This window comes from Lonchura striata, chromosome 2 (assembly GCF_046129695.1).
Source record: "Lonchura striata isolate bLonStr1 chromosome 2, bLonStr1.mat, whole genome shotgun sequence".
NCBI classification, from domain to species: Eukaryota; Metazoa; Chordata; class Aves; order Passeriformes; family Estrildidae; genus Lonchura; species Lonchura striata.
This window is the reverse complement of record NC_134604.1, coordinates 36255514-36281411: the sequence shown is the minus strand read 5'-3', so window position 1 is coordinate 36281411 and position 25898 is coordinate 36255514. Positions and strand designations below refer to the sequence as shown.

General features: G+C 42.3%; 2 protein-coding genes across 7 annotated transcripts in view; one reads left to right on the top strand and one right to left on the bottom strand.

Annotated features, from left to right (window-relative positions):
- The first annotated feature begins 166 nt into the window (after positions 1–166).
- Positions 167–11788, top strand: DDIAS (DNA damage induced apoptosis suppressor). Of its 5 annotated transcripts, none has more exons than XM_077781324.1 (6): positions 167–426; positions 2340–2466; positions 3218–3379; positions 4465–4582; positions 6412–7080; positions 10398–11788. In XM_077781324.1, the coding sequence occupies exons 2-6, from the start codon at positions 2354–2356 to the stop codon at positions 10437–10439; spliced, it is 1104 nt and encodes a 367-aa protein (XP_077637450.1). In that variant the 5' UTR covers positions 167–426; positions 2340–2353; the 3' UTR covers positions 10440–11788. The 5 variants fall into 5 exon arrangements, with proteins under 5 accessions (XP_077637450.1, XP_021400714.2, XP_021400712.2 ...); XM_021545039.2 differs by having other exon boundaries at positions 10295–11788; XM_021545037.2 differs by having other exon boundaries at positions 6412–8521.
- A 1566-nt stretch (positions 11789–13354) lies between these two features.
- RAB30 (RAB30, member RAS oncogene family) overlaps positions 13355–25898 on the bottom strand; it is a 48370-nt gene continuing 35826 nt past the window's right edge. For both annotated transcript variants that reach the window (XM_021545041.3, XM_077781323.1), the window contains exons 4-5: positions 23785–23968; positions 13355–21866 (exon numbers count right to left, since the gene is read on the bottom strand). In XM_021545041.3, the coding sequence (XP_021400716.1) occupies positions 21616–21866; positions 23785–23968 (435 nt within the window). In that variant the 3' untranslated portion in view covers positions 13355–21615. The remainder of the gene's footprint in view (positions 21867–23784; positions 23969–25898) is intronic.

Below are 25898 nucleotides of genomic sequence, written 5' to 3'. Positions count from 1 at the left end.
TTGGCTGCCCCAAGCGCGTGAGCCGCCCGTCTCGGCTCTCCACGCCGTGCGGGGGTGCGACGTTCTCGCTTTGTGATTGGGCGACAGAAGCCGCTCTCCACTCGGAGCGCGTCGCGATTGGCTGAGCGCCGCCGAGCCCCGCCCCCGCCGCAGCCGCACTTCCGCCCTTCCGCTGTGCCCTCAGCCCCCGGGAGCGCCGAGCCCCGCTGCACCCCCGGCCCGGCCCGGGCGGGCCGAACCGGACCCGCCGCTCGCTGTCGGCCTCGGGGAGGCTGCGGGGCACCAACGGGAGCGAGATGTGTTAGCGACCCGTGCTTTGGTGTTCCTCAGGGACAGAGCGAGGCGGCGGGATCACCAGGCGGCACCCGGAGCCGCGCTGGGAGCCGCGCCCGGAGGGCGGCTGTGGGATTCCCCGCCGGCGCTGAGGTTTGGGATGTTTGTTTTTTTACAAAAAGTCCAAGTGAAACAGATCTATTCCTGCCGACCGCCTTCAGTCTGCGCCCCGGTAGCGAGTTGTGTGTTTCTTCGAAAGGGAAATAGAGGTGGAGATCTTGAGGCTGTTTGCTCTTGACAGAACCTGTGTGAGCACTTACACGCTGTGCTCTTTATCCCCCGTATTTCAATTCAGTACTTGCGGTATTCTCTGTTTTCTGGGGTGTGCGTTTGTGGGGTTTTGTTTGGTTTTTTTTTTCTTTTTTTTTGTTTCAGTTGTGTGCTTTTTAATGCCTCGTAAGAAAGTACAGGTAACAAAAACTGTAAACTCTGTTTATAGAGTTCAGAGTTGAAAACAGGTGAGAATAAAGGACCTGCTAGTTTCTCCAAGCCCACCTTTTTGGGCAATAAAAATATCAGACTTAACTTTATTACTCCTTTTTTACATAGAAAAAGAAATCCTTGTAACTAAAACAAAATAGTTTCCTTTTGGTAAGAGTTGAAGGTATATTGACCACTCAATATATTGAGTCAAATTAGTTTCTATTAATTTGTGTGTTCTGAAGAGATGTTTTTTTACTTATTTTGTTTGGCCCCCTATTACAGCTTTTCCCTTTCCCTACCTCCATTTTCCAGATGTAGGGAATACTGTGATTCTTTCTTTTTTTTTTTTTTCTCTCATCTGAACTACTCAGAGCAATAAGTTTAGTCACTCACGTTTTTCTAGTACTCAGTGTTAAAGATCTTGTTTTTACCAGGATGCTGAGAAAGGTGTTCCAAAGGGCAAAAGAACAGCCTGTAAGTTTAACCTTCTGGTGGCAAAATATGAAAAAAGATCATTGTTGATTATATAATGTGGGGTATTTTTAACCTGTAAAAGCCATACTTGAGTCTCCTCTATCTCTGTGTTGCCTCTTAGAGAGAGTTTTGGGATGAAGATGCGGAATTCCCTTCCTATTCTCCAGTTTATATCAAAGACAGATGTATATTTAGCTACAGCTAAAGATAAGCTATTGCAAATGCAGACTTTTAAGGAGCCATTTGATTCAGCTGTTGAGAGCATTTTGGTAATTTCAGTTCGAACTCTGTGATCTGAGGCATTGGATGAGGCTCCAAGTGGCTTGGTCTAGTAGAAGGTGTCTCTGCCCATGGCACTGGGGCTGGAACTAGGTGATGTTTAAGGTCCCTTCAAGCCTAAACCATGCCAGGACTTTATGATTGTTGTCTACATTTTTTTAACATGTGGTAAAAAAAATAGTTGTCTGAAATAGGGGAAGTTTCCTAAAGCTTGATGTTTTGGGCAGTATAGTGTAATAAAGCCAAAATAAATCTGCAGGAAAGTAATACTGAGTAAAAATAAATTAATTCCTATTTATTTAAATGCTTAGTTAATAATTTATTTGTCAAATCTGTACACCTCTGTTTGACCAGGAGCTGCTGTTTTAGCTCAAAGAGCATGATATAGGAACAAATATAGTTGCTGTTGTGAGCCTTTTTCAAGGTTTTCTGAGTAACCTCTCCAAGTTATTGGTGTTGAAACAATTGCAGAATTACAATTCAGTGTTTAACCCCATGTTGTGACTTCACTGTAAATTAAGGAATATAATTTAAAAGCTATTTACTGCAGTACTGTGCCTTAGGATAATTCTAAGATCCCTAAATGCAAGTGAGAATTGGCATAATCTGTGTGCAATGGTGTGCAAATGCCATGAACAGTTACTTCATATTGCATAACTTTATCATTTTTTAATTTTTTTTAATATTTAATTAAAAGAATTTCTATTTTCAAACAGAGACTATAATTTCCTGAACACTGCTGTTCAAAATGTTAAAATAACCCAACTGAAAGCTGTTAATATTAACATCTCATGAGAACTGTTCTAACCATTTCAACTTACTTGTTTCAGGTGATGCTGAGCACATGAATAGTGTGCAGGGACTCTTGGCTGCCTCTGTGATTTCCGTCCAGAATTCCTGCTTCATCTATCCTGCCTGTCAAAACTGCTTTTCTAGGTTGATACTGGATTCCAGGAGGTATGTCTTGTTCTGGGGATCATTTTACTGATTTCTTTTAACTTGAGGATCTCTGTTAGCTGAACAGTAAACGAAGTGGTGAAAATCCAGCCCCTCCAAATCAAACCCTGATTTTATTTTTTCATTTCATTCTACATGTGCAGTGCACCTGGTAGTCCTGTATGACTCTTCACTGAGTGCATGTCCAGAAAGGGATGAGCTTTCTTTTTTAATTGCAGTGTGGGTGAAATCTCTGACACAGAGAAGAACAGTAAATCAATGAATGTCAGTGCTAAATGGAAGGAGCTGACTTTGTAGAACAAGGATATCTGTTATTTCAAATGCTGAAGTACAAGATAACAGTACTGTTTCCTAATTATTCTTTAAACCTATGTATTTATGCTTAAACTGCACGAGGAAAAATACAAGCCAGAATGAAATGTGAGAAAAATGAGTGCAGGAAATCCAAAATTGCACCCCAACAGTCTCTCAAAACTTGCTGTCCCTTCAATTTCACAACAGGCTAGCATTTAATAAATCACTAAAAGAAACCAGAGGCATTCTGTCATAATACAGACATCTTGCTCTGAGCCTTTGTTAATATTAATGCCTCAAGGAGTAAAGAATAAGAAAAGAATCTTACAGTTTTGTATGGAATATTTGATACAGTATAGTAGTAATATTTACGGCTGCTGATAAATTCTTACCTCAGCAGTGATTAACACAAGTTCAGATATTCAATCATTTTTATCCATTTGCTGTCTTTTGTCAGGTTCAGCTGTCTAAAATGTGGCTGCACAGGTGAAGCTAAAGATGCAAGCTACAGATATAGATTGTCCCTAAAGATTGCTGACACTAACGATTTGTTTGACATCACTGTTTTTGGAAGTTGCTTAGATCCATTCTTTGGGGTCACCGCAGAGAATCTGCAGAGGTAAGGAATAGATTGTCTGACCATATAGTTGCTGCTAGTTATTCAGCCTAAAAAAACTCCAATGAGCCTAGGTGGTGGGAAGATGAGTAGGAAGTAACTGCTACAGTGCTTCCTTCCAGCATTTCCTTGGTACCCATTACATTGAGAAAGTGTGGAAGTTTGTTTCTTCCTGAAATCTTGATGTTTTGAGATGGATTACTTCTAGGTAGTAGGAGAAATCCTCCACTTATCTGTTCAAGACAGCAACTACCTGTTAAGTAAGCCTCACTGCTTGGCTGGTTTGGCCTCTTCCTTGTGTCCTTTCTTCTTTTTTTTGAGATGATTGAATTTCCTTTGTTTAAGTAAGTTGGCTTTTCCAGATAGAGCCTCTGGCTTTTCTTTTTTAACAGTTTGAATGCACCTTGTGACTATTTGGCAGTATGACCAAATTTTCCTGAAGAAAGAAGGGATTTCTAAGAAAGTCTGTTAGTCCTCAGAGCCTGACCACCCACATGATAGGCTTCAGGTTTTCTGAAATGTGAAATGGGATATTTAGATTAATTCCCTGCTTCTTTCTCTAGTCTGTTATTTTCTCGATGCCTTGTGTTATCACTGGCTCAAAGATTAATTATTTGTTATGGCATATTAGCAGCATTAATAACATGCTTGTGACAGGCATTCTGCCCTACACTGCTGTACTGCTGTCATCTGTGAAAAGCAGTTATTTCCATGTCTTACATGGATACTATTATGCTTTAAAGGCTGGGCAGGAAGGATGTGTAAGGAATAGCAGCATCTTGACCAGCATTGCACAGTCCCTGTGTTGGCAGAAAAATCACAACCACGTGGGGAACACCTGAAAGTGGTGTGTGTATTGAACCACTTCAGAGTGGTTGTTTTGTTTACTTTATCTCACTAACAAGTTAGGTGAACTAAAGAATTGAATTCATAGGTTAATGGTTTTCCTGTTTTCATTCTGAGTTTAGTTGAAGCTAGCACAAAATCTTTACCTTAACATGTTTCCTCATTAGCACTATACTACAGCTAAGATGCTATGTAAGGCTTCTTCCTCTGTTGTCCAATACTTCTGTGTGTTTTTATCCTAGGTATATTCAAGACTTCAATCAGCTGTCAGGAGAAACAAACACAGAGTCAACTACAAGAGCATTAGTTCAAGCAGTGCAAACCTGTTTCATTGGAAAAAGGTTTATATTTGGAGTGAAGGTAACTTTTAATCTACATTATGGCCTTTTAGTGAGTTTCTGTAGCCAGTTAGGGGTATAGACTGAGTTATCAAACCCTCATGTACAACTTCTTTCTGAGAAAATGTAAGGCTAGGACATGAGAAGGATTCTGCTTATTTTCCACAAGACTTCTGTGGTTTTTTGGTTGGTCTTTTTGGTTTTTTTTGGTTTTTTTGTTTGTTTTTTTTTTTTGGGGGGGGGGGGGTTGGTTGTTTTGGTTTTTTTTTTGAATGAGTCACATCCAAAAATCATCTTGAATGGCAGTAGTCAGCCTAACAGCTTGTCAGGGTGCTTTTTGGAGAGCCTGAGCAATGCCAGCTCCTGTGCATATCAGTAACAGCTTGGAGCCTGTAAAAAAACCATGTACAGTTGGAGCAAGAAACAGACTCTCTTTCCAAGCACTGCCCTACCTTTCCCATGCTGCGTATTTTCCTTTCCAGTCTAAAATGTAAGGAGAAGCACATCCCCTTGTACCATTTTAATATTTCTAGATTTAAGAGCATTTTCAAAATGTTAAAGTACAGCTGTTCACTGTCTGCATTGGTGGCTCTTTTAGGTGTTTAACACACTTTGAAATATTAGTTCTTAGCAATATTTCTATAGAAACAGTGTTCAAGGTTCTCTTCAAGTGGTGCTCATGTGAGTAATTAATATTATGAAATCTGAACTAAATCCTACCTGGCAGGTGTTTTGCCTCTCCCACAGGTTGTATCTGATCTGAGATTTTTCCTGATGTACAGCATTTTAAGTAATGGAAGTTGGAGGACTTATTGGATTCACTTTACTTACCTGGAACCCTTGACCAGGTCTGTTGGCCTGGTGCCTTGACAAATATAACTAATCCTAGATGTCATCAGCCTTGTGGCTGCTCCCGCACGCACAAGAGCTGAACACACAATCAAAGACTTTGTGTAAAGTCCTTGGCTGTAGACATTTCTGTATAGTTGTGCTCAGCTATGTATACGTCCCAGATAATACTCAGAATCAGCATAACATACTTTTTAAAGACTTACCTAGGAGGGTGTTGTCCTTGGCTAATAGCCTTCAGCCTTAAACCTGGCACAGACTCAGGGAGGAGGAGGGTTGTTGGAGATAACTATATCTGCTTTTTGGCCTCTCTGGCTTTGCCAGACCTTGAGGGGTAGATGAGAAAGGGTTTATCCACTTCTTAAAATACAAGCTAATTCCCTCTCTGTTCAATGTCATTTCTCACCTGTAATTCCAGTGTAGAGAGAAGCAGGTTTTATAAAGAATTGCAGTTGAAGCTCCTTTGAAACACTGTTCTCTAGAAGAATCTGAGCAGATAAAGGTTGTAGCTTATTTCCCTTTCAGGGATGCAGTGCACAGAAAGTACCACGCTGGCTTTGGCAGCTGAGCTGCCAAGTCAAGTGTCTGGTACCAGAGTGCTTTGTTTCAAGTGCTGCCCAGTGCCTCCTGGATAAAAGCAAAGCACTGGCCTTAGGCTGCCAGCCATTCACACTGAGCTGCACTAGAGGAGGCCCGGAAGCATTCAGTGCCCTAAAGGGAGGAAGAAATATTATGTGAAGTCCTTTCTCAGAGTTCTTGGTTGTTTTTCCAGCTCCAAAACTCTGTAATTGCAACAAGCAAAGAACCTCTCACTGTGATGCCCTTTACAGCCCTTGCCAGGGTTTATTTCCCAGGGAGGGCCTCGTGACAGACTGTTTTGTATTCTCTCCCCTGCAGATCCTTACAAGAAGGGAGATCTAAATTTACTCCTGACTTAAAAGACATGTGTTAATATTTTTTTCTCTAAGTTGGTTGTTTTTTTTGTTTCTTTTTCCCCCTCAGCATTGTGCAAAGGAAGATGGAGGGTATTCTGCTGCCAGCAGCATCTTGCAGAAGTGTTCCAGAATTAATAGAAGTACAAAAAACCTTGTGGCATGCCAGATCTTCCCGCCAAGTGCTGCTGTTACTGGCTTTACTGTTATCAGCTACTTAGATCATCTCCTGCAGTCGGCAAAATTCAGGAGCTGTAATAACAGCTCGTCTTTACCTGATGCATCATCAGCTCCCATAGATGAGCCTCTCAGTGAGCTCAGCAGCTTGTCTAGCCTGAGCAGGAGCTCCTGTTTTGTTCAGTCTAGTGGCAGGGACAGTTTTTTAGGGTGCTGGCAGCAATCCTTAAGTCTGACTTCATCTGTTGCTTGGGTAACAGCGGAAGACTTTCCCACTCTGGAAGTGGGAAATCTGGTGAGTGAACAGCATGAACAAGAGGAGAAGCCTGTCTCTACAGAATTGGGCAGTGTAAGCCTCAACAATCAAACTCTTTGGGACTCACAGTTTATGATCTCTTCTGTGAAGGAAGGGGATAAAGAGAAGAATAATGGATTAAGTTCACAGCTTAGTCGGACTGATGGTATCTCTGCAGCTGATAAATTGGAGAGAGTTTCCTCTTCAAACACCAAATGTTCACATGGAAACAGTTCCAAGTTGTTACAACATTCCTTGGAATCTGAGGTAAAAAACAATTACCCAAAAACTAATAGTAGAAACTATTGTTACGCAGAAAAATCCCACAACTCCCTTGTTTGCAAGAGAGATGCCTCAGCTCCTAATCATGTAAATGTAGCTGGAGTGTCTCAGATGGACTCTATATTCTGGGAAGAGCTCCCATTCTCAGAAAGCCTAAATGAATTGTTAGCTAGAATAGAGGATGGCAGGAGTGTTGTAACATCACCCAGCCCTGATGCAGGCAAATTTGTCCATCTTGAAAGTAACAAGTTGGGTGTAAATCTTAACAAATCATATTCCAAGCAAGCTGTACGTCATTTGCCTGCAGCCAGTGTGTCAGGGAGTCTCTTGCCACCAGCAGGGAATGATAGTTGGGAGACCACAGTGCTTGCTTGTCTTCAGTCAAATGCAAACCCTCCAGGTGATGTCTCACAATACGAGTCTGCCCCTAGTGATTTGTCTTCAACCCTCAAGGAAGGTGGAGCATCCTCTCCAGTTACACCAGAGCCTTCCATTTCTCAGAGCAGATGTGTGCAGCCCAAAGAAGCAAATAATGACAATGCAAATTCATCTTGGTCTTTTATTAGGCTGCATGGAGAAACCTCCTGTTCAAAAAAGAGCAAGACAGCCACCTGTGTGCATTCTGCATGTGAAAGCTGTTTAGCTTGTGAAAATAAAGAAAATTATTCTACACCAAGCCAAAAAAAGGATCTTACACTCACAGGGGCCCAGGTCTCTGATACACCAACTCCCAACAATGCAAGTATATATAAAAGAGAATTAAAACCATTGACAGAACTGTCAGATAATAGCTTTGGAAGTGTTAGTAGGAAAGAGCTGCAGTGGGACAACATCTTCCCTGAAGGCAGCTACAATGCTTCTGCTGATCTCTTTGATGCAAGTGTAAGAGATGTAGCAAAACCTGTGGAATTCTTAAATAAATCATGTAATTCTTTAATACAGGAGAATACTTTGACAGGGAAGGTCACAGCTGAATCAGTACTTTCTCCTGGAGGTGTTCCTTGTAGCAGTTCAAAACTGAGCTCACCCCTACACATGTCCCCTCAGGCTTTTAGCAAGCACAGTACACCTGTAACTTACTCCTGGGAGTCAGAATGCAGTTCAGTTTGTGCTCAGGACTTTGTTCCTCATTCACAGTCAACTCCTATGACAAAACCTCTGCAGAAACTATGGCCTGTTGGGGAAAGAAGAACTTCTATCACCCTCTTCACCCCTACAAATCCCACTAAAATCCATTCCAAAGGCAAGCGACCCCGGTCTTCCTTTCAGAACACTCTGCTGCAGCAGCTTACCGGCAAGTTAGGGAAACATGAGAGACCAAGGAACAGGAAGGACAAAGAAAGTGGTAGCTGTGCTTCCCAGAAGTTCCTTAACAGCCACCTGCCTGCCAGCTTGGAGGAGTGGATCCCTCCCTCTTCAAACAAAGGTCTGAAACCAACTGCATCTTTAAATTTAAAAACAGTTAGCTGGGCTGCTGACTTGCAATCCACTTGTGGGCACACTAGCAGGGACCCTATTTCTGAAAGCAGAAAGAACATTGAAAATGATGAAAATCCCATCCAAAATGAGAGAGTAAGCCCTGGGGATAGAGCCAGGATTCTAACAACTCCTTTATCTGCAAGTGTCACCAAGACCTCATTTTTAAATGATCCCGTCCTGAAAACTTGTTCCCCTTCAGAAGGTGAGAATCACCTTTCAGGTGGAAATTATTCAGGGGTTGTGTTGGAAGGGCCAGCTCTTTGGTCTCCTGAGCTGTTCTTCCAAGCACGGACCCATTTTTCCAAGAAGCTGAAGTACTAGGAAAGATAACGTTTCTATGCTGTGTTCTTTTTAATTTTTTTTTAACATTTGGGAAGGATCTGGTGAAAGGAAAGAGCTATTTGAAAGTTAAATTGTTTATACACGTGTCAGCATATGTCTTGCAAAGAGGAGTTAGGTTTATATTCAGACCTTTGTACCACAGAGATGAGGGAAATTAGAATTTGTAGTTACTATATTTTCTTGAAAATTAATGAGGATGTGCAATAAACACTTTTGTAAATATGTGAGTACTGAATAGATCTCACTTCATAAAGAAGAAGTAGGTGAAGTGTTTTAATGTTCACTGTTGTCTTTTCATCACAAGAGCAGCCCTGGAATCCATGTCCACTCCAGATTCTTGCCTGATGACTCAGGAGAAGGGCCAAGTTTTTATTGAAGATTTGATGGTGCCTTTTATCTGAGCCCATTGGGATCCAGTGACAGCCTTGAGCTGGGTGAAGGGGGCCATCCTGAGAGCTTGGTAGCAGCTCCCAGTTTTCATAAAGGCTTTTTCAAGTTAAAGACTGCCAGTGGCAGATTCCTGACAGTTTATTCCTTCTCCTTGCTTTAAGGTCTTCTGTATCCCAAATCCAAAACAGCTGCATTTAGGATCATTGAACAGAGAAATCTTGGATCTGTTGCGCATAAGCCAGGTCCTGCAGAAGGATGTGGGAATCTGGTGACACAGGATCTGAACAGCCTGAAAATGCTGACATTTTGTTGTGAGTGAGTGTTTTAAGGTCCTGGTGTCGCCCAAGGGGGTGAAGGGGCTGCACCACATTTGTAGAACCAGAAACAGACCTAAAAGTACTTGCTATGACTTTCTTTTGAGGTATAAAATAAATACGAACCATTTACATTGTGACTAGTGACAGGGAGGGGTTACTTGGTTCCTTCTCAGCTGCAAGGTGGATGTTTTTATCTTCCTCATGTTTGAGGCCTTTTATGATTTCTACAGCATCTACTTAAGCCTCCCTCTTAGTTCAGAAGAGTTTTTTAGGAATAAGGGCATTTACTATCACTGCCCTGTTCCTTATCCATGATTTTTAGCATGGATCACCATCACAGAACATAAAGGTAAACTTTTTCAGTTTCTCAGTCTCTAGCCTAACTTCTGCAATTCTTTTAATCAAACGCTTTTCCCTTTGAGGGATGGGAAGGAGAAGGGTTTTGGAATCAAACAAGCTTCTCCTGTGGCTGAGCAGGGTATAAATGAGGTACAGCCTCTCCTGCCAAGGGTGTAGATGTGCTGAGGCTGCAGGCATTTCTGTAGGCTGACCCAAGAAAAAGTTACACATGGTTATGCAGCAGGTCTGCACAAGTAAATTCCTTCTACAAAGAAGCTTTTTAAAGTCGGCATTGGTTGGTTTGGTTATGGTTTTTTCCTCCTTATTTACAGTTGGAATCTAGGCACAGGTTCAAAGACTTGCCTGGCATTGAAAGGACATGGAGCACAGCTCTGCAGATCACTGAAAGACCTTATCTCTTCTTGCTATCCACAGCAAGACACTCCAGCACACCACGAAAGTTCTGCTGGTATTTAAGGATCCTGCAACAGCAGATGGCAGTGGAAAGAGGCGCAAGATTTCTCCTGACAGGTCCAAGCCTAGAGCTTTGCAGTCCCTGAACCCTAGACATAAACAGAAGAAAAAGAAACATCTTGTTACAGCAAAGAGAGAGACAGAAAAAATAGCAGGATTAGACATCACAATTTTTAACAATGTTTATTAATAAGCTGATTATGTTTTTAAACAGAGAGAGGGGAAATTTAGGTTAGATATGCAGAAGAAAGCCTTCACCGTGAGGGTGGTGAGGCACTGGCAAAGGTTGCCCAGAGAAGCTGTGGACGCCCCATCCCTGAAAGCATTCAAGGTCAGGCTGGATGTGGCTCTGAGCAGCCTGGGCTAGTGGAAGGTGTCCCTGCCCATGGCAGAGGTTTTGGAACAAGATCTTTCAAGTCCCTTCCAATCCAAAACCATTCTGTGGTTCTGTGACCAAGGTAACCTGTGAGTGGAGTCGCTTGCTGTCACTTGTGGTGCCAGTGACAGCAGAACACGACAGGGCTCTGCTGTAAAGGACACAGAGCTCCCTATGCAAGGTCTCCTGGCACAGCCAGAGGGACAGGACATAAGAGCAGAAGTTGTAAGGGCTTTGCAAGCTGCTGCTGAGTTGTCCAGCTGAGCTTTAGACCAGCAAATCAGTGCACCAAAACTACATCAGGGCTGCTTCAGTCAGGGTAGGGCAGGGCTCCAGGGTGAGGCCAAGTGAAAAGGCCTGGACTTGTGCCTGCATTTACCAAGTGCTGTGCCTATTGAAAAGATTTTGTACATTGCAAATAAAATCCAACTTGATGAACCCTTGGGACAAGTGGAAAAGGAGTAAGAAATGTTGCCTGCCTGGAAATTACCAATCTGCATGTACAGCTTATGTAGAAGCATTGAAATGAAAGATTCATATCTAAATCACTGAGCATAGGGAAGGCAATACAGAAAAGGTTTGAAGACATCATAACACTTGAAACCAGTTTTTTCTACTACAGCACATAATACGGTACTGCAGTTACCATTGGCTCTTTAAGCACTCCCTTGTGATGAACTGGACAGATACCCACTCAATCACCAGGAGTTAGAGCTGATCCAAGTGAGACACCAGAGACTTGAAGCAGCTGGCTATGAAACACTGCTAGAGCTTCTACATCATATACCTGATAGCATCTTGACATGAAATGTTTCGTCCAGCATGAGTGATTTTTTTTTCAGCAGACAATTCATCCATATACTGGGGTAAGTGATAGCTTTGGTGCAGGCTGATGTGATTATAATTATAAGCTTGTAAAAAAAGACTAAAGCTCGGCATGTTTAATTCTGAGGGTAATAAAACTCCTGAAAATGCACACTGGGTTTGTGATTGATTCCCTATGCATAGAAATCCATAAATCAAGACCAGATTTTAAATTGGGCAGGACTGTCTGTGCCATACCATTGAAATTAAAGCAGGGCACTCAGATCTCCTGTGCTTTGTGCGAGAGGACTGCATACTGAGTGAGAGCAAAAACTGTGGTTGTGTGACAGGCCCCTGTCAGCAAGATGACATCTTCTGGGCAGAGCTCCCCACATGCTCGGTAGGGAGACTTTGACCCTGAGAGGATGGAAGAGAGGTAGAAAAAGCTCTCTTGCTTTGGCTCCTGTAGTCAGTCAGCCTTGCATGTCTTCCCCTGGGCAGCTTGTTCCCTTTTTGCAGGGAGCCTTTGTGTGCTCCTGTTCCTTTCACCCTCAGCAAAGCCTGGCACAGGCTGTACCCTTGCTGCTACACCTGCTGAACATGAAGGTTGCACATCCCACTGGTTACATGCTCCTTGGAAGGAAGAGCACTCTTCATCTGCCCCTTTCCTTTCCCCAGGAAGAATTTCATCTGTTTTCTCCAGCCTTCATCTCCAAAAGCAATACACTCCAGCCCTTCTCTCTTTCAGTAAACATTCATTTCCCAAGAGGTCCAAGTATCTGAGGGATGTTTCCTTCCCCTCCCTTTGCCTCGTACCTACCTAGAAGCATACAGACTTTTCCCTATCCAAATACCTCTCTGTTCTCCCTGACTCCAATTGCCAGCTTCCTGGGGAAGGAAGAGCAGATGGTCCAGCCCTCGTGTCAGACACTTACCAAGGAAGGAGCTTCAAGGTCAGTGGAAAAGGCAATAAAAGACACATGGTGTCTTCAAGCTCCACAGCTCATTTCTCAGTGTTAGCAGGAGTCATCTTTGATGTGGGGCACAGCACAGGGGAGGAAACCTGATCCCAAGAGGAAGTCGGAACATAAACTGAAATGTATTTACCAAAAGACAAAAGGCTTAAAATGGGCGCTCTTGTCCAAAAGGATTTTAGGCCTTGAGGAAGGCAGGTCACTGGGACACTCCAGTGGAGTTCAGTGGAGGATGAAAACAGCAAGTTGAAGGCTGAACAGAAGGAATAGCATTAAAAAAAGCCAAAAAATGACTAGGTCAAAGAATAAAAGACAACCAAAGCATCCAACCATCATCCAACATTTATCCTACACAAATCCAGCATCTTGCATCTTGTGGCAGGTTAAACTCTTGTTTAACCTGCCACAGGTTTGCAAGGTCAGTGAGTGACGGTGCCTCTGTGAAAGGCCACCCTCTAGTGCCCGAGGAAGGCATTTTTTTGGCATTTCAAATCTCTATAATTTCTCCTATTTTGAGTATTTTTTTCTCTTTTACTGCAAAAGGACCTTGCTCCCATGGGCAGCAGCTCTACATCTGCTCTTCTTGTGAAGTCTCAGTATGCTGCAAGAGCCTCAGTATGCTCAGCCCAAGCAGAAAATCCTCAGTAGCCATTCATTTGGTGGTCTAATGTCAAATGATGTCAATTGAACGCTTTGTATTTGAGGCAATTTTGCTTTGTAGTCCAAATCACAAACCAAACAAATCAAACACTTTAGACACCAAGTGGAAAGGATTAAACGTTTATTTACATACAGATACACATGTAAGCAATTTCTAAGTATAAAAAGGACATTACAAATAAATGTGAAGCATCATACATTCATCATCTTGGTCATCCAAAACACATTCCTTTCTCAAGCCCACTGTACCACACTTGACCACAAGAACTTAAAGAAGAGACAAGCCAAATGCTTCTGACAGTGAATGAGTCACATTTTGGTGATTTGCTAACACCTATACCTTCCCCAAAGACAGCACTACCCCACCAACGAGATCAATTGTCTGACCAGCTGTAGTGCATTTTCTCCACTGAAATGGTTGTGCTTGATCAACAAAAACCACATTCTCTCCTCATCTTTCTGGCCAAATGTTTAGGAATGAGGGCTCTTGCTAAAATTCTGTACATTGTGCTAAATTCACAATTGTTGGGGAAAAGACAGCAGACCTTTGTGGGAAAAACTCCAACACTGAAAATTCCTTTAATGCTGTGAATTCCCTGGCAAGGAAATAAAAAAAAAATGCTGCTGTTAGTGCTTAAGCAGATTTTTAAACTACAATCCAAACTATAGTTGATGGTGTAATATATACTTTGTTCATGCTGTAAAAGAAATTACGTGTTTCAATGTTGATTTTATATAATCAAAGCTGAGGGTAATTCAGGTTTTCTCCTGAGGAAAGGAAGATGCCTTTGTAGCATCTCTAAAAATTATCATAGCTTTCAGGAAAGAGGAAATGTTTTAGATTCAAAAGTCTTAAGGTAATGCAGAGCATGACAAACTTGTCAGTTAGATAACATTACAAAGGGAAACAAGCCAGTAAACATAAAATTAAAATGCCTACTCAAAGCATTAATGAATTCAAATGAGAACGGGGTGATTCTTTCTGTATAGATCAAAAGCAGTTTGAAAAAAATCTCATGATCTGCAAATTCACAGAACAGCCAAATATGTGCAGCAGAACAGAGTGAAGTGGAAATAAAAGGGTAGAAAGAGCCTTGTTCCACATTGACAGCTGAGTGACTACAGCTGCTCCAATCTCAGGGTTTGGTTTTTTTTTTTTCCTTTTGTAAACAGCTGTGGAGAATAAAATGGATGTGACATATCTGCAGTGCATCTTATTATGCTAAAAACTATGGCATATTTTAAACTACTTCCCTAATATCCAGAGATATACTTGTCACTCCCAATCAGCATAGTAACAAGCACTGGGCTTGCTCCATACTCTCATTAGAGGGCCTTCTCTCCACTAAAATGTTGGCTTCAGAAGATAGTTTTTTCCCCCTTCAGTGCTGGCTGTGGGTGGGGGTGAGTGGTAACCCTTTCTTCCCAACAGTCTGTAAGAACTGAGGCAATGGCAGTGCCTGAAATCATAGCAGCTCTCCCCACCAGAGACCAAGTATTTTATTCCCCCTCTATTAAAAAACAAAACTGGCATTTCCTCTCCTCTGCTTGCCCTTCTGTAAAGACTCAGCTGCTGGGACACTGCAGGACACTGCATTTACGAAAGCTCAGTGGCAATGATGCAACCCCAGCCCCCAGAGACATTCACAGCACCCCACCTCCCAGTGACAGCTCCTCCTCCACACCACCCCAAGTCTCACTGGATGGAGAGCAGCACCCACCTACTCACTAGAAAGCAACTCATTTGCACCAAACTCCCATAAATTCTTAATGTCTGAATCTTTTTTATTTGTCCTGTAAAAAGGGAAATATTCCTTACAGGGTGTCCTGGCTGGAAGGGGCTTATTGAATTATTAACTTTATGTCCATAGTAAAAAGCTTGAGGTGGCACAAAAAATGAGTCTCTGCTGCTCTTCTTTGCAACTGAAGCAGGAGTCAGATCTAGTGTTTCATGCAATCAGACCATCCCTCCACAGTGCTTGAGGCATGAGCAGTAATTAGAGAAGAGCAGACTCATTGATTAGAGGTACTAGAGGAATCAAGCTATGAGAAGTGCCAAGGTTTGCATTCGTGTGACACCAGACACTCCAGAGCCCTTGACTGCTGCCCAGGAAAGCCTAAGAATACTTTTAACATCCCCTCTGCCCCAGGGAACTGCACAGCTAAAACCATGACGGACACAGGTTTTGGCCATATCATTTTTTGCCTGAGGACCAGGCATTCAGAAAATGCTCACCAGGGACACCACCACTGTACTCACGAGTGTGCCTGTCCTTGAGACTGTTATCCCAAGATAAGCATAAGTGGAAAAAGCAAAGGTGCAAATGTAAAACTGGCATGTGGTTTTGAGTAATATTGTAGCACTAACCAGAGCTATAATTATCTTCTGAGCTTATTGGAAAAGGATAATTTGTTCAAAAAATGTGGTCACATCCACCAAGTCCTAATTGCAAGTTATTAATGTGAAAACAGAGACAATCTCCAAGTATTCTAAACCTGGCTTCTGTTCATCCAGACAGGTAAACTGAGCTGCTGATCCTGGCTATGCTCTTAAACAAGTCTAATTTTTTTACTGACCACATGTACAGCCTAAATTACGCCCATTGTCACCCCATTTTCTGCACTGACTTATCTTCCCCTAATTATCCCACTGACTGCATTTGAAGGGGCAAGCTTTAGAAATGAGGCTTTTTTTCTTGATATGTAGTTCCCACTGGGAAAGAAACACACACCTGTAACTCACATGGCATAGTTTTTACTTGTGGTTTAAGTTACAGCTTGTTCACATGAGGAGAAAGGTTGTGATGGCATCCATGAGTGACAACAGCTGGTGATCTATCCCAGCTGGATATGGTTCAGTACATCAAGGGCAGCTTTGGGTCAGGAGAGCGAGGTGGTGATTAGAAAGGTAAGTCAGAGAAGGCAGCATGCTGCTTTGGGAGCCCTGGCCCTGCTGTCTGCTTTCCCAGCCAAGACAAATCCTCAACTGAGGCAGATGTGAGGTCAGTAACATTTATGGTACATTTAGCTACAGCTCAAGTGGATGATTGCATCTCAAAGACATCACCACTTCCAGTTGAGGCTGCTCTGCTTAGGATGCACTGCATGCTCATAAGAAATCAAGCTATTGTTTCACCACCATTCATCATCATAAGACAAGACTGTCCTTCAAAATTATGATCCCTGAACAGCAGTTACAACAATTATCCACAGCAACAAGAGGATAGAACTGATGCCAGGAAAAGAGTGATGTCAAACCCAAAATTTGTTGAGATAACAAAGTTTATAAAAAGAGGAGGAAAATATGTTGATTTAACAGGGTTTTCACTAGTAGAATGAATTAGAGTATTTCCTTTGGCTCCAGGGAGTTTTCTGGTGAGCCCTTTAATGTACAGAGACATTTAGAAAAGGATGGAGAGTTTCCATACTTGCTTACTTGGAATTCACAAAATATCCTCTAGAAACACCTTTTTCTAACTGAATTTCTACCTGAATTAACTCAAAAAAGGACTTCGTTGGTAGAGTTGGTAGGAGCCAATCACATAAGGATATTTGGTGCTTTGACACTAAATGTAAAATAATGCATAATTTCAGACTAAATTTCAAAGCAAACTTTATGAAAGCCCAGAGCAATCAAAATCGAATCTATAGATGCAATTTTAAAAGAGGATGGGATGGAGAAAATCCTGAACTATGGAGCCATCTCTTTACTTATATTTTCTACTCCAGAGAGTCATCTTTCCATTGCAGAAATGGCTGTAGCATTCATTTTTGTCTCACAGCCAGAAGAGGGTTTCTGTGACGGTGTCTCCAGCCATTTCTGACCCCAATGGCATCACAGGTTCCCAAAGGGCAGCATATCCTACATGTTTGCTCAGCCTGCTTCAATAGCTGGAGAATTTTACCTATTTTCCAATTGAATTCAGTCTCTGACTGCAAGAATCATGCCAGCTCAACATTTCAGACTGATTTACAGACAGTCCTTCATACTGAAAAGAGAAGACAAGTGGAAAAGCAGCTGAACAAACAGCAGTTCCTTAGGGATAACAAACAAGGCAAAACCCGGTGGAATTGACTCTAATTACATTCCTTGTCAGGAAAAGCTCTGGAAAGCCTGTTGTCCCATGTGTGTGCACCCACCGTGCTTCTGCACCACTGACTTCGACTTTCCCTCTTTTCAAATCACTGTCTCCTGTGTCAGCCCCAGTCTGCTCCTGGCATTACTGATGCAGAAGGAATTCGATAGCCATTAACTGCTCAACCTAGACTAGCAGGAGCCAACTGTTACCAACATAGCCATCTCCAAAAAAACACAAACAGCACCAGCAGGCTGACAGATTTTAGGGGCTGTTTCATGTGTTCTACAGCAAAGAACAAAGTATCTTGCCAGATAATTTGTCATGTGTGGCTTTCATTAAGTAATGATCGTAGAGCCACTTAACATTCAGCACGAACAGTCAGTATCTGACTGCACGCTCAAGCAGCTTACCTGGAGGTCAAATCAAGACTTCAGGGTTTGAGGTAGGAAGAGGCACCCAGCATCCCCTTTCTTTACAGAGTTCATAATTTCACTTTTTCCATTTTATTTCTTTGACCTGAAGGCTTTTTTTTTTAATTTGGGTTTTTTGTCCCCTAGCATTTTCACAGGGGAATTCAAATATGGACAGAAGGGAGTCATGGCTTGTCTCAGCAAACTCTATGTCAACACCCAATGCAAAACTTCACACCCAGTGATCTGAATCACTGAATGTTTGGTGGTTTACTCAAGATCAGCCTGACTGAATCAGTGGCTCCCACTGGAAATTGGAGTTTAGACCATCCGGTTTTCAGAGATGCTTCTATTAATCTCTGCTAACAGGCTTGCTAGATTAAGCAAACAGCTGTTGATCATCCAATACTGGCTTCTGCTTTGACATAATCATTATCCTAAAAATGTCACAAAAGGGTCTCATTACAGGACTACTACAAAAATTAACATTCAGGCAGAAATAAGATTACTCCATGGCTGTGCATATATCACCCTCAAAACACATTCAAATCCAGCAACCACACTAAAAGCTTGGCTCTTGTGACAGTAGAGAACATTCCCAGTCAAATTTGGCCCCATTATATAAATTCTGCAAGGGATTTGGATATTTTATCCAGCAACCATCACAAGGGTCTTACTGGCATTTCTCTCAAAAATCTAGTAAGGTGTTTAGTTGGAGAACTGATTATCACATAATTGGGATTTTTTATTTTTCAAGACTCTGCAGTTGATAAACTTCCTCTTCCAGTTGGGAAGCCTTCAGCAGTGGATCAGACTGCAGAAGAGAAGTCCTCAGTATTACAAGGAAAGTTTGGCTGTATACACTACAGAGATATTCAGAAGTATACAAAAGTAACTCCAGGAAAGGAGTTACTACAATAAAACACCACTTCTTCAACAAGAGGCGTTTTTGCCAACAGCAGAAAGAGAGGCAAGTCTCAAACTACAGCTTTGGTTTATGACTGCATAAGAAGCGTTGCACATACCACCACTGTTTCCTTTCAACTTTATAAGTCTACACAGAATAACTAATGAAAGGAACCAGTTCAAATTTGACTGGAGGAGTCAGGTCATTTACTTGAACATCAGCCCAACCACAGCACTCCACCCCACCACAAAAGCACATCACTGTCTGGAGATGGAGTCCTTACACAAAGATCCAGTAGCAATAAAAAGAACCAGCGCTTTGAGGTTGCTAGTAGGTAGCAAGTCTCCAAAATCGTCACCTACAGATTAGGAAAGCACTGGGAAAAGATTTACGCTTCTAAAAATCTCAAAGTATCCAAGAAAATAAAGTTAGCAGTTTGACCAGCTCCATTTTTTCAGTCATGTTCCAGCTCCAGAAGTGATGCAGGGAGCACTTTAAAATGCATTTATAGAGCTACGTGGCAGGGATGAAGAGTACATGCCCAGCTTTGATCTTTCTGGAAAACAGGCTGAGTAACCCATGGGTGTTTTACTGGGCAGCCTCCTTCCTCCTTGATTAAACTGATCAAAGAGCCCTGCCCTATTTGTTATCAATTATATGCTGACAGGTCCAGCTTCAGGGACTAAGAGCTGCTACAAATTAAATACACATGGTATTGATTTTTAATAATTGAGTTTTATTTGAGTGTTACCTGCCACAGAACACTCTGAGCCCAGCTCTAAGGAACTACCTAAGAGCTGTGCAGAATCAGCTGTCTTGGAGTTGGGTGCTCTTCACAAACTCAAATGAAGCTGCATTTGGTGATCTGGGGGAATGCTCAAGGAAAAAGATACTGCTCTTCAGCACAGATCACATGGTCCAGTACAGCAGAAGCCACCAATCCCACACATTTCCAAATCCTCCGGATTACAACATGAGCAGAGGCTGAAATGGACCAGAGCAGAGCAGCAGATGATGTATCCCCCAACATCTCACACTTACAGAAGCTCTTTGCTAAATGTTACGTAAATGACAAACAAGCTTCATACCACAGCTTCTACATCTTTCTTTTACCACTAGTCATAAAAATGACCTAAAAATAGCAAGAATATATTAAAAATGGCCATATGACAAACCAATCTCCCCTCTCTCTGACACAGAGTCAACTTCCTGTTACATATCAAAGGCACAACATGATGCAGCCCAAAAAAAATCTTTCCAGGAAACAAAAAAAGCATTTCAAAATGCCTTTTTTTTTTTTAATTGCTATTTTTTTAAATAAGTACTTACTGGCAGCTTTTTATGTCAATACAAAAGCTCTGTTATAATCTTCAGTAAAAGCCAAATAATATTAAATTGATTAACTCTAAATTGCAGCATATCACAGCCATATAATCGCCAGGAGAGATTTATCCAGATGAGCTAAACTGAACTCAAACTCCTAAATATAACTGTTTATGTGCGCATTCACTATCTTCTGATTTCGCTTCCATGCCAATGTGTGAATTTGCAATGCATTGTATGGCACTAGAGGTGGAGTAACATCACAGGCTCCAGGGTGCTCCCACTTCAGGGGTTCTGTAGGAAGTTGCCTAAACGGTTACATGTACCAGGTTTGGGATTAAGGGTGCAAAGCATCAGGTAAATAAAATTACTCTACAGCCCTGAACCTAAAAGCTACCCTAGCAGAGACCAGGTACCAAGAAGAGAGCTTAAGGAGCACCTTTGAGAGCAGTTCCACAAGGTGAGAGCTGGATGGAGCAGCATGGAAGGACACCACTTGCAACCCATTACTATTTCCACTTACCATCAAACAAGCCCTTTACAAATTTGTACTCCTGCCTTCCAACAGGAGCTGTATCTACAGGCTTTGTTTTTCAGCTGCACACACTGCAGACTGCCAGTTCAGACTGTGCTTCCTTTGAACCCTGGTACGCCATCCCTGCACGCACAAGACTTTGGTCATGTCTGGTGCACTTTCGCCAGATCCACCAATCATCTTTCACAAGGTTAACTTTTTACATCAGACATGACTAATTAGAGGAGGAATGGTTAATTTATTTATTTATTTTTATTTCTGGAAAGTCTTTTCATCCTTTGTTGGATATCAAAGAAGCACAGAGTCCTTTCCCACTATGTTCAGGCCTAGAAAAAGAGGTAATGAGATTTTTTTATTTTTATGAACAGTGCTTATTAGTATTTTTTCCTACCCAGTCTAAGTTACACATTCAGAAGACAGTAATGTGGTAAGACTACGTTTGGCCTACGGAATATTTGCTGAACTGCTAGCACCAAAGGGAGCGACTGAGCCATATCCATGTCTTCTTCAATCTTGAAAATACTGCTAAATGTAACTTCTTTGTTTATTCCATGTTCATGAACGTGTCTGTAGATGAGAGACATAACACTGTTTCAAACACCAGAGTCCTCCATGAAGACGCAAGGGCAGACGTTATGTACACGTCCTACGAGCTCGCTCGCTGACAGCCCAGAAGATTGCCAGGGTAGTCCAAAGTCAGCGTTCTTTGTTGTGTTTCTTCTTACTTTGTTTTACTTTAAAAAGGATCAAACACATTGTTCTGTAAGAGAGATTTTGATCTCTTCAGTATCTTCCAGAAAGGCTGGTCTACTCTCCCGCAGCAGGGAACAAAACAGCTCATGTTCTGCATTACATGAAGCACTTGTGCAACTCTTCCTTGTCTGACCTGCTCCACAGACTGCAAGAAAAATTAAATTTAAACCCTGTTGTATTCTGCTACATTGCCATGCAGCTGGAACCATCAGCCTGCCATGCTTCCAGGACTGTAACCTGACTCTGAGTAAGCCAGATGGGTCTGATTGGCAGGAACTACTTCAAGTAGATAAATCCCAGCATAGAAAAAAAAAAATCCTCTTGGTCCATGGCAGAAGGGCAATCACATGCCAGCTCTTTAATTAAAATTACAGCAAGTCAAGTAGCTGATACTTTTCCCCTCTCCTGGTAAGGGGGATGAGACATTGTTCACAAGGGTGTTCTGTCGTGCCTCACTGATCAACCGACAGGCCAAGTCCAGGAAGAGTTTTTCCACATTATCCGATTCTTTTGCCGACGTTTCCAGATAGTACATGTCCTGTGCTTCAGAAAACTCTGCAGCTCTTTGCTGGGAGACTTCCCTCTTATCAGCTAAATCAATCTTATTACCTGCATTGATAAAATATTTTAGAAAATGAGTTAATTTTATTTCAAAACCCAAGAGAAACTGAGGTCTATAAAGGATAAATAGGAGTTTTTGGTATATATATGGACAGTGGTTTGGAAACGTAACTCCTAGTGCTTGCTCTCCCCTCCAAATAATGTATTCCCTGAAACACCCAAGTCCATTTAATATCAGCTCATGTAATGAAATATGCCTGGGAACATCCAAGCCAGTTTGCTTTAATTTAGCACCAGTGCATCTGTTTGCTGCATTATCAACCAACATTAAAGGATTTCCATGCTAATATCTATTAAAACTTCTCCTGTGCTTGCTCTGAGGAGCACTTAAAATGTCAGTTATAGCATATGAGACACTAAATGTGATATTCATCATGTTGTTACAAGCTTTTTAAAAAGCCTGGCATGGAAGGAAGGTTCCCTATTTCAGTATTCCAGTGTAGGATTTGTCTGTGGAGGCTGGAAGAGGAATGGCCCTGCGGGGCACTTGCAGAGTGAGGTGAGGTGAGAAACCAACCCTTTGGTTCAGAGGGATCTGTCTAGCAGAGAGCTGATTAAAGCCACAAGCCAGCATCTGATATGATTATTCGCTATTGCTGGCTGCTCAACTTCAAAAGTGATGTTTCTGCCATAAATTAATCTTACAACAAAGATAACAGACCAGGACCTGCAGTAACAGGCTGCTCTGTCCACAGATTCAGAGGGTTTAGGAGGAGACCTCTCCTGGCCTCATTCCTACCAGCAATTTTATGAGAGCTCATGGGAGGAAATGTGGTGCTTCCACCAGAAAGCCTCCTCTCATTGCCTTCCCCTCATTCAAGATCTCCTTTCCCAATAAAGCAGTGTCTTGGACCTACTACCCTTTTGAAGTTACCCTTCAAAACAGATTATCACCCAACATAGGTGATTTATGGGTGTCATCATCTTCAAAGAGTGTGTTATGACTAAAATATGATTTATATGTTGTTCTGTGGATGCTAGCAATTAACCTAATGTTTACTGAAAAAAATCAATGCACATTTGTTAGTCATTTATTAATTATTTCTGCACAATTTGTACCATACTCATGGAGTATAAGCTTCTTGTATGGAAGCTCTATAAACCCCACAGCTCACTTGAAGTATCTCTGGGATATCTTAAACTCAAAAGACTTTTTTTCCTTTAAAATACACTTTTAGACACCTCTTACAATGACCTAGATTTTTTTATTTAAATAGCAAACTATTAAAGGTGACACTGTAGCATGAAACTTCTTAGCTTTTCCCAAGTTATTTTTCCACTGTTCTTTATATATTCTGGACCTTTAAAAGCCAAGTCCTAACTATCAGATGCTGAAAGCAGAGCATGGAAAAGCACTGGTAGGCAAAATAACCTTCCCCTTGCTTGTAGCAGACAGATGGCCTGAGGTCTGTTTTGCCTTGAGTTGAAGCTCTACAGATTAATATAACATTCCAGTGTTTATTTTTAGTCTCCCTAAAATCCATGCAAGAACATCCAGTTTTCAAGCTCTGCCCCACCTGTGAACACTATGATCCACAGAACCGTCATGTCCTGATGTGGTTCCCAGATCCTGACCACTTAAGACAGGACTTATCCCACACCTATGGAGTACAGCAAACTGCAGACATCACCAGCTCAAGCAGGTCCTCACTTATTTGTGGACCTGAGCTTGGAGTCACAAGGGGAAGTGCTCCATCCTTGGCTCAGTGGTAGCTGCGCCACCTACACTTCAGTTCCTTATGGTGGGAAGCATCCCTCTCCACACACAATAGCCTTAGACCCCAGACAGGACCACCCTTCAAGGGGTGGCATCCTGAACACCACTTGGAGCACCCTGGGGCCATTTGCAGAAGGAATGGTCCAAGCACTGGGCTCCAGGCACGCAGAGCTGGCCCCCTCAGCTTACCCACGAGCACGGTGATGACCTTGTTGCTGGCGTACTGCTCGATCTCGCGCAGCCACTCGGGCAGGCAGCGGAAGGACTCCTCGCAGGTGATGTCATAGGTCAGGATCAGCGCGTTGGCGCTGCGGTAGTAGCTCTGCGTGATGGATCGGAACCGCTCCTGGCCCGCCGTGTCCCAGATCTGCAGCTTTTGCCAGAGCAAGGAAGGGTGGTAAAAGGCAAAAAAATGCTTATTTAATTTTTTTTTTTTTTTTTTTTTGATAGCAGCACCATTTTGACTTAACAAAATCCCCTTCAGGCTAAAACCAATGCTGGGAAAGCACTTTGCTCCTCTCCCTTTGGCTTCCCCTCCCCCAGCATTGTTTGCTTCTGTTCCTGCACTTTTAGATTGAAATGCAAGGCACAAAGTCAGCTGGCACTGCAGCCAGCAGCCCTGGAAGCCACAGGTCTGTCGGCTTCCATGCAACTTCTAGCATCTCCCTCTGCAGTGGGCACAGCTGCCAGCCTGGAGAGGCCAGAGGGAGAAATAACTTCTAGTTAAGTCAAACAACAGTAGCTTCCATTCCCAAGAAGGAATAAGGATGCCTCTCCTGTACCTCATGGAACTGGTTGCAGTTATCCAGAGACAATGCAGTGATGGGTGAAAAGCACAGGACTGGACAAGGAGCTCAGCTGAAGGCTTATCTAAGAAATGCATTTCCTCTCTACAACTTCAGCCATCTCATCCAGCTGCTCACTGTTTGCCTTCCCAACATGTAGAATTGGCTACATCACAGAATCCCAAAATGGTTTGAGTTGGAAGGGACCATCTAGCTCCATCCCCCCTGCCATGGGCAGGGACACCTTCCAGCAGACCAGGTTGTTCAAAGCCCTGTTGAGCCTGGCCTTGAACACTTCCAGGGATGGGGCATCCATAGCGTCTCTGGTCAGCCTGCTCCTGTGTCTCACCACCATCAAAGAACTCATGAACATTCACCAGACCCTCTGCATCCACAAAGACAACCTACATTTCCCAATATAAACTACACTTACACTGGTTTTATATTTTGACTATCTGATAGTTTTTAGTGGGTCATCAAAACCTCAATTCTTCAAAAATGAAGTCGAAGAAAAACATCCATGATTAACATAATTTCAAGATAAAAGTATTTCTCTGCTTCAGTTTTTATTTTTTTAAAGCACCTCTCCCTGGAATTTTATATGTGGAAGGATGCTTTCCAGCCAAAATCCTGTGTATTTTGGGAAGAAAAAGGTAAAGTAGTTGAGGTTTTTTTTCCATATATTCAGCAGCTTGTACAGAGAAAACCTTATCCTTGCCCAGTTCCAAAGCTGAGCTATGCCAGCCACTCATTAGAAATATGTTACTTTGAAATGAGAGCTCCCGGTAGCAGCTTTTAGATGTGGGGCACAATTCTGGTAAAAAAAAAAAAACAAAACCACAACAACACTTTTCTTGCAGAGAAAGTAATTGTGGCTGGCTCACAACTCCTGGGCATCTTTGTGCTTTCATCTCCTGGCATAGTTGTACCTAAATGGCTGAACCTGGTGTCTGTAAAGTGACACACAAAACCATAAATGAAATTACTTGCAAATGAAAACCAGATAATGAATGAGTCCTTGTTAAAACAAACCAGTCTCCAAACTCGGGCAGATGGAGAGATACAGATAATTCTGTTGTTATTCAGCTGTTTCCCAGGAAAAACATTTAATCACTGTCTACTGGCTAACTCCAGCTTATATATATATTCTGCTTTTATTGAGAAGATCTCTAAATTGATAAAAAATTGATGTGAATATGTTCTTCCACTGCTTTAATCTAATGAACACTGAAAGCAGAAGAGATGTGGGATCTGGGGAGAGCAGACATGAGTCTACCTGTGAGGTGGGTGCAGAAGGCAGGGAAGAGCCCGCTGTCTTACAGCCACTGCTGTAAGACTCTTCCTGCACCCAAAATGCACATCTCCCAGTTTCCCTCACTGGTCATTTCTGTCAAAATATTTCACAGCAACAGTTTTATTTGTACAATTTCACCTGCCCCCTCACCCCACCCCACCAATAACCACAGGACAATGTCTGACTCAGCCTGCAAAAAATCTAGATGTTTATTTTCTTGGTGT

Coding starts and splice junctions, on each gene's coding strand:
- DDIAS (XM_021545036.3), top strand. CDS start 2,354: ATGAATAGTGTGCAGGGACTCTTGGCTGCCTCTGTGATTTCCGTCCAG. Junction 3,380..4,464: donor ACCGCAGAGAATCTGCAGAG/GTAAGGAATAGA, acceptor TTTTTATCCTAG/GTATATTCAAGACTTCAATC. Junction 4,583..6,411: donor GGTTTATATTTGGAGTGAAG/GTAACTTTTAAT, acceptor TTTCCCCCTCAG/CATTGTGCAAAGGAAGATGG.